We start from the raw sequence: 14,899 nt of genomic DNA on the forward strand, positions 1-14,899 counted from the left end.
AGCTTGAAGAGTGATTTCTACCTGTCATCATTAGAGGGCATAAAATAATTATTTTTTAGATGTTTGGGAATTCAAAGCAAACGTGTCATGAGGTGATTGTTGGACCAACTTGCAGACACTGGCAAGGGAGCCATGAGGTGAGTAAGATTGTCTTTAATAATAATAATAAGCAAACTTACAAGGCTGCTGAATACAGAATTCTGGAAGTTTTATAAACATGAAGCAGGAAGAGGTCAGGATCATGGAGTCAAGGGTCATAGAGCAGGCAGCAAAGAGTAGTTTACAGGAGGAACCAGTGGAGAACAATGACAATCAGAGAGTATAAATACTGAGGCAGAGCGGAGAATGGACCAATGAACCAAAGGAGCTAATCAAGGAGAATCAGAGAAGCAGCTGGTGGAAGAGAGAGACTAAAGGCAACTGAAAGAGGGGGACTAATTAACACTAATGAGTAGGGAGTCCAGGGAGGTACAGAAAACATCTAAGTGAACAGAAATAAGTAAACAATGGGAATACCTAGAAAACATAAACAGGGGGGAAACAGATCTACAAGGAAATACAAACTAAAACATCTAATGCAGGTATCCAAAAAAGTAACCTAAAAAAACAAGAATGAGTGATGAATCAAATCCACATGAATTAACTGAAATAAAGCAAATGAAGAACATGGCAATGCAGAGAAAGTGGACTGAACTCAAACTCAAAACCCTCAACACAGGCAGATTATAACAAAACCTGCCTCACTTCAGTTTTTCAAAGTATAGGATTTATTTTTATTAATATGTATAGATCAAAACTAAGCTATGATGAATAGGACACCTTCAAGTTGGATCAGGAATTTAGGTTTTCAGGCAAAGCTGTTTCCTTTCAAAATGTTTGCAAACAATGTTTGAAATGTGGCATAATGAAAGGCATGATGAATTATTATTATTATTAATCCCTCTGTTTTAAGTATTACATATATTAAAAGAATATACAGTGGAGATGTTACAGACATCGTCCTCTTTAAGCATTTCATATATTAAAAGGATATGCAGAAGAGATTTTTGTTTGTCTGTTTGGATGACATACTAGTGGCTAGCCTCCCCGTTGCAGAGCACATGGTGCACCTCCACCCACTGTTTGTTCGACTCAGTGGGCACGATTTGATCATGAATCTGGTCAAATGTCGATTCGGTTTGCCAGCTGTTGAGTTCTTGATTCTTGAGCTTTTGTCCCACTCATCCCCAACGGCTCCTGTTACCTTCACTACTGATGCCTCTGATTATGCAGTCGGTGCCGTGTGCGACAAGTGGGTGAAGGGTGCCTGGCAGCCCCTTGCCTTTTTCAGCAGGAAACTTAAGGTACATTTGACAGGGAACTCTTTGCCTTTTTTTCTTGCGACACGTCATTTTCGGTTCCTGCCGGGACTTTACTGCTTTTGTTGACCACAAGCCTCTGACTTTTGCAATGGCGAAGGTTTCTGAACCTTGGTCAGCGTGGTAGCGGCACCTGTCTCTGCTCTGTTCTCTCAAACCCCTAGTCGGTTGTGCTGCTGGAGGTTTCTTCCTGTGGTTTCCTTTCCACTGTCGCTGCATGCATACTCAGTATGAGGGGTTGCTGCATAGTTAACGCCAGTGACTGTCCACTGCTTCTACATGCTCATCAAGGAGGAGTGAAGGCTGCAAGTCACTGTCTGGATGCAATCTGCTGGGCTTCCTTAGATAGAAAAACTTTTTAACCAATTTGAATATTAAACTGAATCTGACTGCAATGTTTGGCAGTTAGGATTAATTGTAATGTATGTACCTGACTTTGTACAGTTCCTTAAGATGACATGTGTTGTAATGTGTTGTGTGTTGGTGCTATATAAATAAAATTGAATTGAACTGAATTGGTTTTGTGTGCCTCTGGATGTGACTTCCAACAGGGGTTCCCAGTTCACATCTGAGTTGTGGACCGCACTGGCAGAGAACTTGGGGATCAAGCTCCATCGCACAGCTGCGTACCACCCGCAGTACTCTGTACTGTCAGGTCTTACACTGTCTGACCTCCAAAACATCACTTAGTGTTTAAAGTCATGTCAGGTCCTCTACTCTTTACTTAGCAAAGAAGAAGACACTCCAGAGAAAGGAATACATGTGTGACTGGAAAATATGATTGTGTGGGGCGGGTACAGCAGCTTATGCTGTGTTCACTCTATGCTTCTGTATGTTGGAGTTTCTGTCTCTGCTCACAGTTGTGATGGAGTAACGTATTTTTCAGAACATGTTAATGCACAGATTATTTTTTACCGTAACGGTTTGCCATACTTTTGATCTCAATGCACGTCAGTGAAATCCCGCTGCACGTTTTTGCGCATGCTGTTAGTTTTTTAGAGGAACAAACATTTTGTAAATCTTGCCCAGAGACAGATATTTCTAATAGTTTCCACAAGGGCCCCACCAGGCTCCTTTCAGGAACCTCTCCTTTTTCTATGGTATTAGCTGCCACTTGGTGCTATTTTCCAAAGACGCACCATTTATTTTAATTTTAATGCAGATGACTGTCAGGTGTATTTTCCTTTGAATCACTTTTGTGAGGGCTCTGTCAATCCAATCCTTGTCTGTCCTATTGACATTAGGCATTGGATGTTCACGATTTTTCTTTACTTTGATGAGAACAAGACACACGCCAGGTTGCGTAAACCTAGTAGCACCAGGGGGTCCCCTTGTATTGATATTTCCTCCCTGGCATCATATGAGAAAACCGTCATCAGAAACCTGTCATAATATGTTGTGTTCTTGTCAGACCAACGTGAAGAACAGCGCTTGGAATAATAATAATAAACTGAAAAAAGACTTACAAAGGTAGCACAGACTGGGAAATGGACATGAAGCCAGGTAGAAAAAACAGTGAAGTATACAGAAGGAACCAGTGGATAATAATGAAACCAGAGAGTATAAATCAGAATCAGAATCAGCTTTATTGCCAAGTTCGTACATACAAACAAGGAATTTGACTCCGGTACACTTTGCTCTTTGGTTTGTTTTTGTATTACAGAATATACATATATATACAAATATACACATATATAATAAAAGGGTGCATTTGCAACATCTGTATGCTGTTGTTTTGTACTTTATTGAATGTTCAACAGAGAAACAGCCTGGGGGAAGAAACTGTCTCTGTGGCGGCTGGTTTTAGTGAACAGTGCTTTGTAGCGGCGGCCTGAAGGTAAAACTCTAAACAGTTTATGTGCAGGTTGTGTGGGGTCTGCAGAGATTTTAGCAGCTCTTTTCTTGACCCTAGACCTGTATAAGTCCTGGATGGAGGGAAGGTCAGCCCTGATTATTCTCTCTGCAGTCCTGATTATTCGTTGCAGTCTGGAGCTGTCCTGTTTTGTGGATGAGCCAAACCACACTGAGATGGATGAAGACAGGACAGACTGAATGATGGCAGTGTAGAAGATGACCAGCAGCTCCTGTGGAAGGTTGAACTTCTTGAGTTGCCTCAGGAAGTACAGTCTCTGCTGGGCCTTCTTTCGAACAGTGTCTATGTGTGAAGACCATCTCAGGTCCTCAGAGATGGTGGTTCCTAAGAACCTGAAGTGGTCCACGGCCGATACAGTGTTGTTGAGGATGGTGAGGGGGGTGTATGGTGGTGGTGTTCTCCGAAAGTCCACCACCATTTCCACAGTCTTGAGTGGGTTGAGTTCAAGGTAGTTCTGACCGCACCAGTGTACCAGCCGATCCACCTCCTGTCTGTATGCAGACTCATCACCGTCCTGGATCAGTCCAATGACAGTGGTGTCATCTGCAAACTTAAGGAGTTACACGGACGAGTCTGATGAGGTGCAGTCATTTGTGTACAGAGAGAAGAGGAGTGGAGATAGAACACACCCCTGGGGGGCACCAGTACTTATTGATCTGGATCGGGAGCAGATGCTCCCCAGTCTCACATGCTGCTGTCGGTCCGTCAGGAAGCTGTTGATCCCCTGACAGGTGGAGGCTGGGACGTTGAGCTGTGTGAGCTTCTGGTGGAGGATGTCTGGTATGATGGTGTTGAAGGCCGAGCTGAAGTCTACAAACAGGATCCTGGCGTACGTCCCTGGGTGGTCGAGGTGTTGCAGGATGAAGTGTAGACCTATGTTAACAGCATCATCTGCCGACCTGTTTGCTCGGTAAGCAAACTGCAGGGGGTCCAGCAGGGGGCCTGTGATGTCTTTCAGGTGCTTCAACACCAAAGGATTTCATGACCACAGACGTCAGGGCTACAGGCCTGTAGTCATTTAATCCTACAATGGTGGGTTTCTTGGGAACCGGGATGATGGTGGATCGTTTGAGGCAGGAGGGGACCTCACATTTCTCCAGTGATTTGTTGAAGATCCTTGTGAAGATCAGAGCGAGTTGATTTGCACAGGCTTTCAGGCATGATGGGGAGACGTTATCAGGTCCTTCAGCTTTCTTTGTTTTCATGCGCTGAAAGAACCTGTTTACATCTTCCTCGGAGATCTTTAGTGCAGGCAGAGGATCTGAAGGTAGGGGGTTGGTAGCTTTGTGGGAAGAACTTGTTCCTGAATGTGGAGGAGATGATTTGAGGTGTGAATGGCTTCTTGTCATGTCTGCAGTAGAAGCCATTCAGACGGTTGGCCAGGAGACGACTCTGTTCAGGATGGGTGGAAGGGCTCTTATTGACAGTCAGGTTTCTCAGACCGGTCCATACAGCTGAAGTGTCACCAGTAGAAAGGCTGTTCTTAAGCTTCTCACTGTAGCTTCTCTTAGCTGCTTTGATCTCTTTTGTTAGTTTGTTCCTGGCCTGCCTGTACCACGCCCAATCTCCACTGCTGTGAGCTTCTTCCTTTTCCCTGCGCAGATTCCTGAGGTGTGGAGTAAACCATGGCTTGTTGTTCCCAAAGGTGCAGAAGGTCTTGGTCTGCACACACATATCCTCACAGAAACTGATGTATGATGTCACCACATCAGTTAGTTGGTTTAGGTCGGTGGCTGAAGTTTCAAAAACAGTCCAGTCTGTGCAATCAAAGCAGGCCTGTAGCGTCTGCTTTGATTCCTCAGTCCACTTCTTAAAAGTGTGAACCTTGGGTTTAGAAGCTCTTAGTCTCTGTCTGTAGGTTGGGATGAGGTGGATTAGATAATGATCCGAAAAACCCAGAGCAGCCCTGGTAACAGCATGATATGAGTCCTTTAAAGCTGTGTAACAATGGTCCAGTGTGTTTTTGTCTCTGGTGGGACACTTAATATGCTGTCTGTATTTGGGGAGTTTATGGGAGAGGTTTGCTCTGTTAAAATCTCCCAGTATTATGATGAAAGAGTCAGTGTATTTTTTCTCCACGTCTGTAATCAGCTCAGCAAGATGTTTTTCCGCGGCAGAAGTGCAGCCATGCGGTGGAAAATTTGAGCCGATTATTATAAACGAGGAAAACTCTCTCGGTGAATAAAACGGTTTACAGATTATGGAAAATGACTCCAGATCCGGACTACATGTTTTTCCTAGCACTTTTATGTCTCTGCACCAACCTTCATTTATATAAAAGCAGATACTGAGGTAGGGTGGAGAATGGACCAATGAACACAGGGAGTCAATCAGAGGGGAATAATGATCAGCTGGTGGAACAGAGACTGAAGCTAATTGAGGGAGAGTGACTAATTAACACAGATGAGGTAGGAGTCCAGGGAGGTAACAGAAAAAATTGTAATCAAGTGAAATAAGTAAACAATGAGACTACCAAAAGAACATAAACAGGGAAGATCAAGATCTACAAAGAATTACAAACCAAAAGATCTAACATGGGCATCTAGGGAAGTAACAAAAACCTAATCACCAGAATGAATCTATTAAACCTGAATGAACTGAAATAAAGCAAGTGAAGAACATGGCAGAACAGAGAAAGTAAACAAAACACAAACTCAAAACCCCAAACACAGGCTGATTATGACAAAACTTAGCAAAGAGGCGATATAAACTGATAGGTGACAGAAATCTTTCTGATGCGGCCCCTAAACTGGAGAATGATTGGGGCCTCCCATGCAATGCATAGGAGAGCAGTGCATTGTATTGCTATGGCAGGCAACTATTATTATTCACCTGGTCAAAACCTATCCACTTTAATGCGGACCGAACCGCAGCGCGCACCCCCACAATATATATATCAAAACGTCCGGCTCGGTCCCGGGAGGTGTGCTATTACTTTTATTGGCGTTTCGAGTTACCATGGCGACGTAATTTACGAAAAACCACCCCCCCAAAATCCCCATAGGAATGAATGGAGTCAGGGGCGAAGGAATCCTCAAAATTCACTGTTTTTGAGGCTCTACTGTATCGCCATACTTTCACCTAGAAACACAGTTTGACTTTCAGTTTGTAGAAAAATCCGCCGGTTCTTCAGAAGTGGAAACGGTTTGTTGATAACTGCTACGGTTTCGCTAAAATTAGACTCCAAGCGACACAAGGTTTGCGAGAAAATCACACTTGTAACAGTGGAGATGGCAGTTACTAGAGTGTAGAAAGAGGGGATTTTTCCAGGAAAAAGTAGTTTCAACTGGCCATCACGGCCACATATTTCCCTCTACAGTCACAATTTTAGGTCAGATTGTAGGGCCGGGCCTCTGCTTTCACACAATAACTTCAAAATTGTTCTAAGTCTCATAGATTTCTGTCAAAACACCCTCGATCGCCAAGACTCACAGGAATTCTGTAGGCCTTCTCCCATGTATTTTCAATGACAGTTTGACCAGTAATCCATGAGTGACAGCATTTCTTTCCATCATCCTATTTTATACTGTGAATGACATAGAGCTATGAAAATCTCCAAGATTGGGAACGAGGGATAGCTGTCGCCCACAGTTTAAAAACATTTCAAATACCATGTACTGTTTCCGAGATATTAGACTTTGTTCGGGAGCATGTTCAGGCATTTTTGTCTTTTTCTCCATTTCCCTCCTCTTTTCACCCAGTGTTGTGTCTTTATTATTATCTTTTCAAAAATAAAGGATGAATATTAATGTTCCCCTGTCCGTTCTGATAAAAACGGTCCAAGAATGACATCGATCGCCCCTACGGTTTCAGAGTTATGGCCAGTTGTTCGGGAGCATGCGCCTCCATGTTATAAAGCCTAGACCAGGGGAGACAGAGACTGAGGTGCTGCGTGAGTGAGAAACAGCAGGGGTCACGTTACACTGACGCTCTTTGCTGATTGGCTGATTCATTCCTCACTGTTTTATTTATAGCTCTGTGTATCTCCTACTGTATATGTCTGGATGGGATTCTGTCTTTCTTTCTGCCTCTCTGTGTCTCACACTGGGACACACGCCCACACACACACACACATACACCCACACACACACACACACACCCACACACACACACACCCACACACACACACACACACCCACACACACACACACCCACACACACACAGACAAGCACACACACACACACACATACATGGATTAATATCTTTGTGAGGAATTCCCTTTATTGTCTTCATGTCTATGGCTTAAACATGACCCTACCACTAACTCTTTTCCAGCGGGACACACACACACACACCCACCCACACACACACACAGACAAACACACACACACACACACACACACACACACACATCCATCTATCTTTTTAAGGACTTTCATTGACTTCCATTGATTTTCATTCATTTCTACGGCTTAAACATGACCCCACCCCTAACCCTTTGACCATCTTCATAGGAGGCAACTACATGGTGGCCATTTTGTGCATGTACTGCTGTTTCAACACCCAGTTTAATTGGGGCCTGCCATAGCAATGCATAGGAGAGCAAAATAAAAGCCTTTGCATTTTAAACAATAGATAATTTCAGGACTGGGCTTCACACTAATGTTGGAACTCACCCAGTGTTGGCTTTTTAAAATGAGGCTTACTGAAAATGTCAAAATAAAAGCCTCAGTCTTCCAGAGTTACTAGTAATTTTTTAAAACTGATAATAGCATAGACAATGAATTTTAAATAGCAAGCTGCGGTCCAAGAAGCACGCACCAAGAGGCAGGCCCCGTCTAAATTTCTTCCGAAATTTTCTAGTTTGTCTTTGCTCTTCAGTCTGGCTCTTTCACTTGATGTTTTTAAAACTTGTTAAAAAACACTTACTCTCTGGCCTGTAAACCTGTCTCAGATGTGGACTGTGACTGGATTTTATTCACTCCCTGTTGCATTTTTTTACTAGTTTATTTATTTTTATTAACGTTTAGTGGCTTGCTTGTGTTTGTGCTTAGTTTTACCTTTTATACTTTGTCATGTGTTTGTCATTTCATTCATTTCTATCATACTGTACGTTGGTCACCCTTGCTGTTATAAATAATGTGGTATCCTCTGTTGCACATAAATGCAGGCCTGAGCTTTTTATGTAATTTTGTTATTTTTTTTTTTTTTACGAAAGTAAAGTAATTTTAAGGCTACTACCCATTTCTCATTTTACAATTCCAGATATTTTCAGACTTAGATTGCTAGATATTTTTTTCTATAGTTTTTATATCATTTTGGAAATTTAGGTACAAAATATAAACTTTAAAAGTACTGAATAGCTGTTGGGTCCTAACTGTAGCGAATCAGGAAGCAACACAATGTTGAAATTCACTAAATATTTTCAGGGTGTTCTAGTGCTATGTCACTACAATTTTGGCATCTACTCTCACTTTGATCAGCTATATTTCAAAATCTACAACTAGTGGACTTGTCTAATCAGAAATGGAGTATCCTAGACTTATTGCAGCTCTTTAAAGCATATTTTGTGAACTTTATTCTGTTGTCACAGGAAACAGAAACACCGGTCCAGTTCAACCTAGATTTAAAGTCCACAAAAATATGGAAATTGTCTGCCTTAAATGTTCTGTTTGTGTATGCATGTGGTCAGTAGGTAAAAAATCAAAATACAGATGATAAAATGTTAAAATCATGGTGTGATAAATACATATAAAGCATGTCAGTTAAATATAAATCGGTGTAGCAACTACTGTATATCTTAGCACAATTAGCTACATATGTTTTCCTTTAGAAAATGAAAAAGGAAAAAAGTGGAAACATTTATATTCTATAATCCATTCTTTCTAGACTGCATAGGATCCATGTAGTTTAGAAAAGAACTGGTTAAATGTTCTATAAGGTTCCACACAATAAGGTCAAGACACAAACGACCTTTACAAACACTTTTATTTTTATCCTCTAGAATTCCCAAAAATGAGAAGCTCACAAACAACATTTGCTTGGTGAGACTGAACAAGGCAGTGACACATTTAGCTCACTGTTTTAGCATAAAAAGAACATTGTCTTACCTGCACCAGTCTAGAAACACACTGAGACGGTTCAGAACCTTACATGTAAAAAGATTTTTCGGAACCTCTAAAACACGACATCGTAGAACAGCAATAAATATAGCTATTTCCTTTGTCGATAGAAAAAAATAAATGTGAGCATGAGCTTGAAGACAGTAAATCACGTTGACCTACCTAAAGTATGAATTCTTCATTCAATGCTCTAATATAAACAAAAGCAGGCCATATGAACATGCTTCATTTACATTCTGAAATTATGAGTGATGGAAACATTTAAAAGACAGTTCACCCTGAAATACTGCAGTTGCAGGCGTGGACTGCTTCTTTAATAGCTGGATCCTGCAACTGTAACTTTCACAAATTGTTTTAAGCTGCTGCTTTCTGTTTCATTCATTGCTGACTTTTTAGTTTAATTCAAAACAGTTAATGTATCACAACAAATTCTGGATAGTTTTCTTAATAATTGTTCCAGGTACATGTACAAGCTTAGATGTAATGCACTAGTTGTTACTTTGTTTAAGGTTTGATCCCTTCGTTTGGGGATATTTATTAATTGATGTTACTGTCCCTTGCTTTGAACCTTTTCACATTTTATCATATTGCAATCACCAAAATTAAATTGAGATTTTTTATGATACACCAAAACAATTTAGTGCATGATTATGAAGTGAAAGAAAAGGCATACATGGTTTTCAAAATTTTTACAAATTATAATCCAAAATTGCCCCCCTTAATCAATACTTCCACCTCTTCTAGCAATCACAGCTGCAAATCTTTTGGTGTATATCACTAGTAGCTTAAACGTCAAGATTCTGACAGCTCTGACTCTGGCTGGATGTCTGGGGTTGTTGTCCTGCTGGAAGGTGGACCTCCACCCCATTCTCAAGTTTTGGCAGCCTCTAACAGGTTTTCTTTCAGTACTGACCAGTATTTAACTCCATCCATTATCACATGAACTGTCCTTACTGGAGAAAATGTCACTCGCAGCATGATGCTGCCAAGACTATGGGGATGGTGTGTTCAGGGTGATGGGAACTGTTAGTTTTCCTTTTGCATGCAGGCTGATAGCTATATAAAACACAGTGAGGTGATGTTTTATATAGCACATCAATTTAGATCAAATTCATCAAGTTAAACATGGAAAGGAAAAGCAGGAAAATGCTGTGGTTCAAAAATTTAGTTAATCTCCAGAAACCAAATAAAAATGTGTAACAATAGGATTTTTGTCCAATTAAAGATAAAACAGAAGTCATGGACAGATAAAAACTAACAAAAGGTTGCTGTTTATATTTATTGTTTGTTTGTTTATTTAGTTGTTAGCAATATTTAATCAACGATAGGGCCAAACCCCTTTTTGCTGCTGTGAATTAGAAATTGCAAAAACCATCTCATGATAACTACACAGCTAACAAAATTTAAATAAAACTTAGAAAGATTTTTTTAGTATACCTTGTGTTGGTAACCTTTACAATTGAAACAGCAGAATCAAGCTGCAGCTGCATTGTTACGATAGGGTAAAATGTCAGAGTAAATCAGGCTGTTGTTGGCTTTTGTAGCTAGGTAATTCTGAGATCTTTATTTTTTGATATTTCTAACAGTTTTGCCACAACTGCAGAGTTAAGCAATAAGATAATGGTGCTTGCAGCCAAAAATATGATGGAGAATGATTACAAAGCAGCCATTATTTACAAACATTTTCTGTTAAACTGATTAAGTACTGTGACTTCCATAACAGGAAAAACAACCATCACATTGTCTTTCTATTTTAATGTCAGTCAAGACAAAGAAGACATAAATCGTCAAAAGCAAAACTTGGAAATGATGAATTGTTGTTTAATGGTTACAGGTGATAAAAAGCCGCACTGCAACAGAAACGTTACTGAGACAATAACACCGTGCAGTGCTGAAGCCTGAATACTAATTCATTCATTTTAGAAACTGTACACTCTGATATAACTCATGCTTTATGGAACTGATGCTGGATGGAAGCTGTACAAACAAAACCAAAGCGCCTTGAAGTTCCTTGAAGCATCCAGCACAGTCCAGCATGCACTGCAGCTTCCAAACAGGTCCTGTGCGTTGTGTAGCCCTGCGGTCCCCATCCCCTTCCTCAGGTAAGTGGGAGATGCTGTGCATATTCACTGCAGGTGCAGTAGGTGTGATTATGGCTGAAAACAAATTTACAAGTGAAAGCTGACAGCTCTCCCTGCTGGTTGGACGCTGGCACTGCAGCTGCTCAAAAGCCTGAGTAGAAAATGGCTGTGCATCAACTACAGCTGTATCTCAATAAATCAGAATATCTTCAGAAGTACATTTATTTTGAAAACTCAAGTAAAAAGTGAAACTCATATTGCATAGATTCAGTACATACAGAGTAGTATATTTCAAGCCTGGTTTTCTGGTAATTTTCAATATAGCTTACAGCTAACGAAAACCGGAAATTCAGTTTCTCAGATAATTTGAATATTACATCAGACCAGGAAACAAAGGGTTTTTAATATACATATTTTATGGCCAACACAATCATGGGGAAGGCAGCTGACTTGACCCTCCACAAGGGGGTTAAGTCACTCATAAAAAAGCTGCCTGTGGTGTATCTAAGTTTATTAATAGAAAGTTGAGTAGAGGGAAAAACATTGGGAGACAAAAGCTGCTTTAAGACCCACCATACACAGACATAACCAGGAAATGTGTCTCTAACACAGTGTTGAGCGCCTCCTGAACCAGCAAAGAACCATCGTACCTGGACTAATGAGGAAAAAGCTTGGACTTTTGCAGAGTGACCAAACGTTAAATGCTTTTTCAACAAAAACATTTCATTTCAAAATCGTGGGCGCAGAATTTGAAATACAATTACGGAGGCACATCCAAGATGCTTGGCCAGTGTGAAGTTTCCATGCCCAGTGATAATTTGGGGAGCCTTGCCATCTGCTGCTGTTGGTCCACTATGTTTTATCATGTCCAGTCAGCTAAGCCATCTTCCAGGACATTTTAGATAGCTTCATGCAGTAATGTTTCATGTTTTCCTCTATGGACAAGACTAAACACCTGCTCACACTGCCAAAAGGGCCCAAATCTGCTTTAATAAACCATGGTATCACTGTGTTTGATTGGCCAGCAAACTGCCCTGACTTAAACCTCACAGAGAATCTATGAAGCATTGTCAGGAGGAAGATCAGAGACACCAGAACCAACAATACAGACGAAGTGAAGGACACCGTGAAAGACAACCTGGGCTTTCTTAACATCTTAGCAGTGCCACAGGCTGACCCACTCTATATCACACTGAACAGATGCAGTAATTCACGCAAAAGGAGCCCTGACCATGTACTTAGTGCGTATATCTCACAAAACATGGACAAACTGTTCTGCAGGCTGACATTTTGTGTATAAAAATAATTTTCTACCACGCTTTTCCTTCCAATCAACTTTCCATTAATATGGAAATGAGACAATAAACTTTATTAGCTGAAAGTAAAAATCACTAACATTTATATATATCCCTCTGTCTATAACAAATCTATGAGTTTCACTTTGTAAATTGAATTACTGAAATAAATAAACTTTTCGATTATTTTACTTTATTGACAAACACCTGTATGCTATGAGGTGTCTATGGCTACTAAATAATACCCAGATAATTCTACCCATAACATATTCCAAAACTTCTTTGTCATATCATCTTTCCTGTTCTTTCATTTTCAGTCAATTCTTTATATTCCTTGCTCTTTTCATGCATATTTCCTATCATTCTCAGCCCCAATTCAAATGAAATCATGCTAATAGGTTTCAGCTTTGGAAAGCTTTCTAATGCAACTGATTAAATCAATGTAACCTGTCAAGAATAACCTTTCTAACCTGTGATAGGCTTTGCTAAATACTTTATTATAAAAAAAAAACAAAATCACATGATTATCATTCAGTCCGTTTGGGACTGGCAAGTTATTTTCTGTTTGCTCCTAATGCATTTTCACAATAGTGTACTGGATATATTGCAAATATACTGTCATATATCCTACAATATAAGCAGGTGCATTATATGCTGTACAACACATTCTGGATAACATGATTCCTTTATCATATTTGACCATATGCTCATACACAGAAGGGGGAGGGTTCAACAACAACAGATGACTGAAAAATACTTTAAAAATATCAACATTCAGGGTCTGCCCGGTGAGTGTCGTCTTGAAAATGAGCGGTACAGACAGGAAGTTACACGTGTAGGGTATGGCACAGGTAGGAAAATGATAGAACAGCCCCAGAGAGAAATTTGGACACTCTTTTTTTCTATTTATGTCTAAGTAGTCAAAGCCCTAAGAGAAGCTGTGCTGGATGCAGGCATGCGTATCACAGCTGGAAAAAAACAAACATTTGCCCAAGAAAGAGAACTGAAGCACGTCACTGGACAGAAGCAAAAGCAACCAGGAAAAAAGATATGTTCAAGTAGAGCGGAAAAAGAACATCTCTCTTTCCATGAGATGCAGTTTTGTAGCTGCACAAAAGGAGCACCGCGTACGTCTGTGGATGTTGGCCTTAACTGGACAGAAAAAACGAGCAGCCGTGTTGTCTCATCATGGCATACGCTGCAGCAATACTGACTGAAGTTCACACCACCCTCACTGGAGCTAAAAACTATGATTCTCAACTTGTATGTGGAATGTGAACACATCGTGAGGATGTGGCATAAACAGAAATAAGGAGCTGGAATCTAGAGGCTCCAAAAACGTTGTGATGTTTTAAAAGTCTATTACAGTGCTTCACATCAGACTGGTGGTGAAGGTTCAACTATAATCAAATCCTTACTCATCTAGAATGTGATCTCAAAGAGTGTAAACATGTTTGGTCCCTAACAGCGTGAAACATCAAGAAAAAGTGTGAGGATGTGGCTGGAAAGGTGCCCTGAAAGAAGAAAGGCGGGAGAAAGGAAAGGATGCTGGATGTAGGTCCCTGTGGTGTCCCACTTGATCTGGAAGCAGCCTTTTTAAGGAACTGTGCCATCCACTGCTGCTGCATCCAGCATTCATTCTCAAAGACACCTCCTCTTTGCACATCTCTGACCTCACAGCTGTTCCCCCCACCTCCTGCACCAATATCCTCGCTGGATCTGCACCTTCTCAGGTTACACGAGAAGACTGGGGTGCCAGGTGGGGCATCATGATTGTGGGAGGGTGTGGGATAAAACCCACACTCCTGCTCCCCCTTCAAGCAGAGCTCCTAACCCTCCTGGATCTCAAATAAAAGCCTTTGCTGGGAGACAGCCGTCCGCTGGCAGTGCGACATCATGCCGCTCCCGGCGCCCCTGCCGTGCTTCACTTCTTGACAGCCTGTCTGTAGCTATGTCTCTGGCCTTCCTGTCGAGGCTTGCTGCTACAGCCGCTGGCTTTGCTGCTATTTCCCCTGCTGCTGCTGGCCTGACTGGCCTGGCTGCTGTCCTGCAGTGTGGGGCTGGAATGTGCCCTCTGCAGGCTGTTGTCCTCGAGAAGCAGGGACTCAAACACAGACAAGTCCTCCTCACCACTTCGGATCTTGGCCCGCAGCAGCATGATGTATGTCCCATACCGTGTTTTCTGTGAAAGTGTGAAAGAGGAGAACTTAAAAGTGAATCTTTCTCTGA

At 41.2% G+C, this 14,899-nt stretch overlaps 1 protein-coding gene across 6 annotated transcripts in view; it reads right to left on the reverse strand.

The window, feature by feature from the left end:
• Positions 1-9,142: 9,142 nt before the first annotated feature.
• Positions 9,143-14,899, reverse strand: part of LOC124875096 (PH and SEC7 domain-containing protein 1-like) — a 152,880-nt gene continuing 147,123 nt past the window's right edge. For all 6 annotated transcript variants that reach the window (XM_047376930.1, XM_047376928.1, XM_047376929.1 and 3 more), the window contains one exon: positions 9,143-14,852. In XM_047376930.1, coding sequence (XP_047232886.1) covers positions 14,595-14,852 — 258 coding nt within the window. In that variant the 3' untranslated portion in view covers positions 9,143-14,594. The remainder of the gene's footprint in view (positions 14,853-14,899) is intronic.

This window comes from Girardinichthys multiradiatus, chromosome 10, assembly GCF_021462225.1.
Source record: "Girardinichthys multiradiatus isolate DD_20200921_A chromosome 10, DD_fGirMul_XY1, whole genome shotgun sequence".
NCBI lineage: Eukaryota > Metazoa > Chordata > Actinopteri > Cyprinodontiformes > Goodeidae > Girardinichthys > Girardinichthys multiradiatus.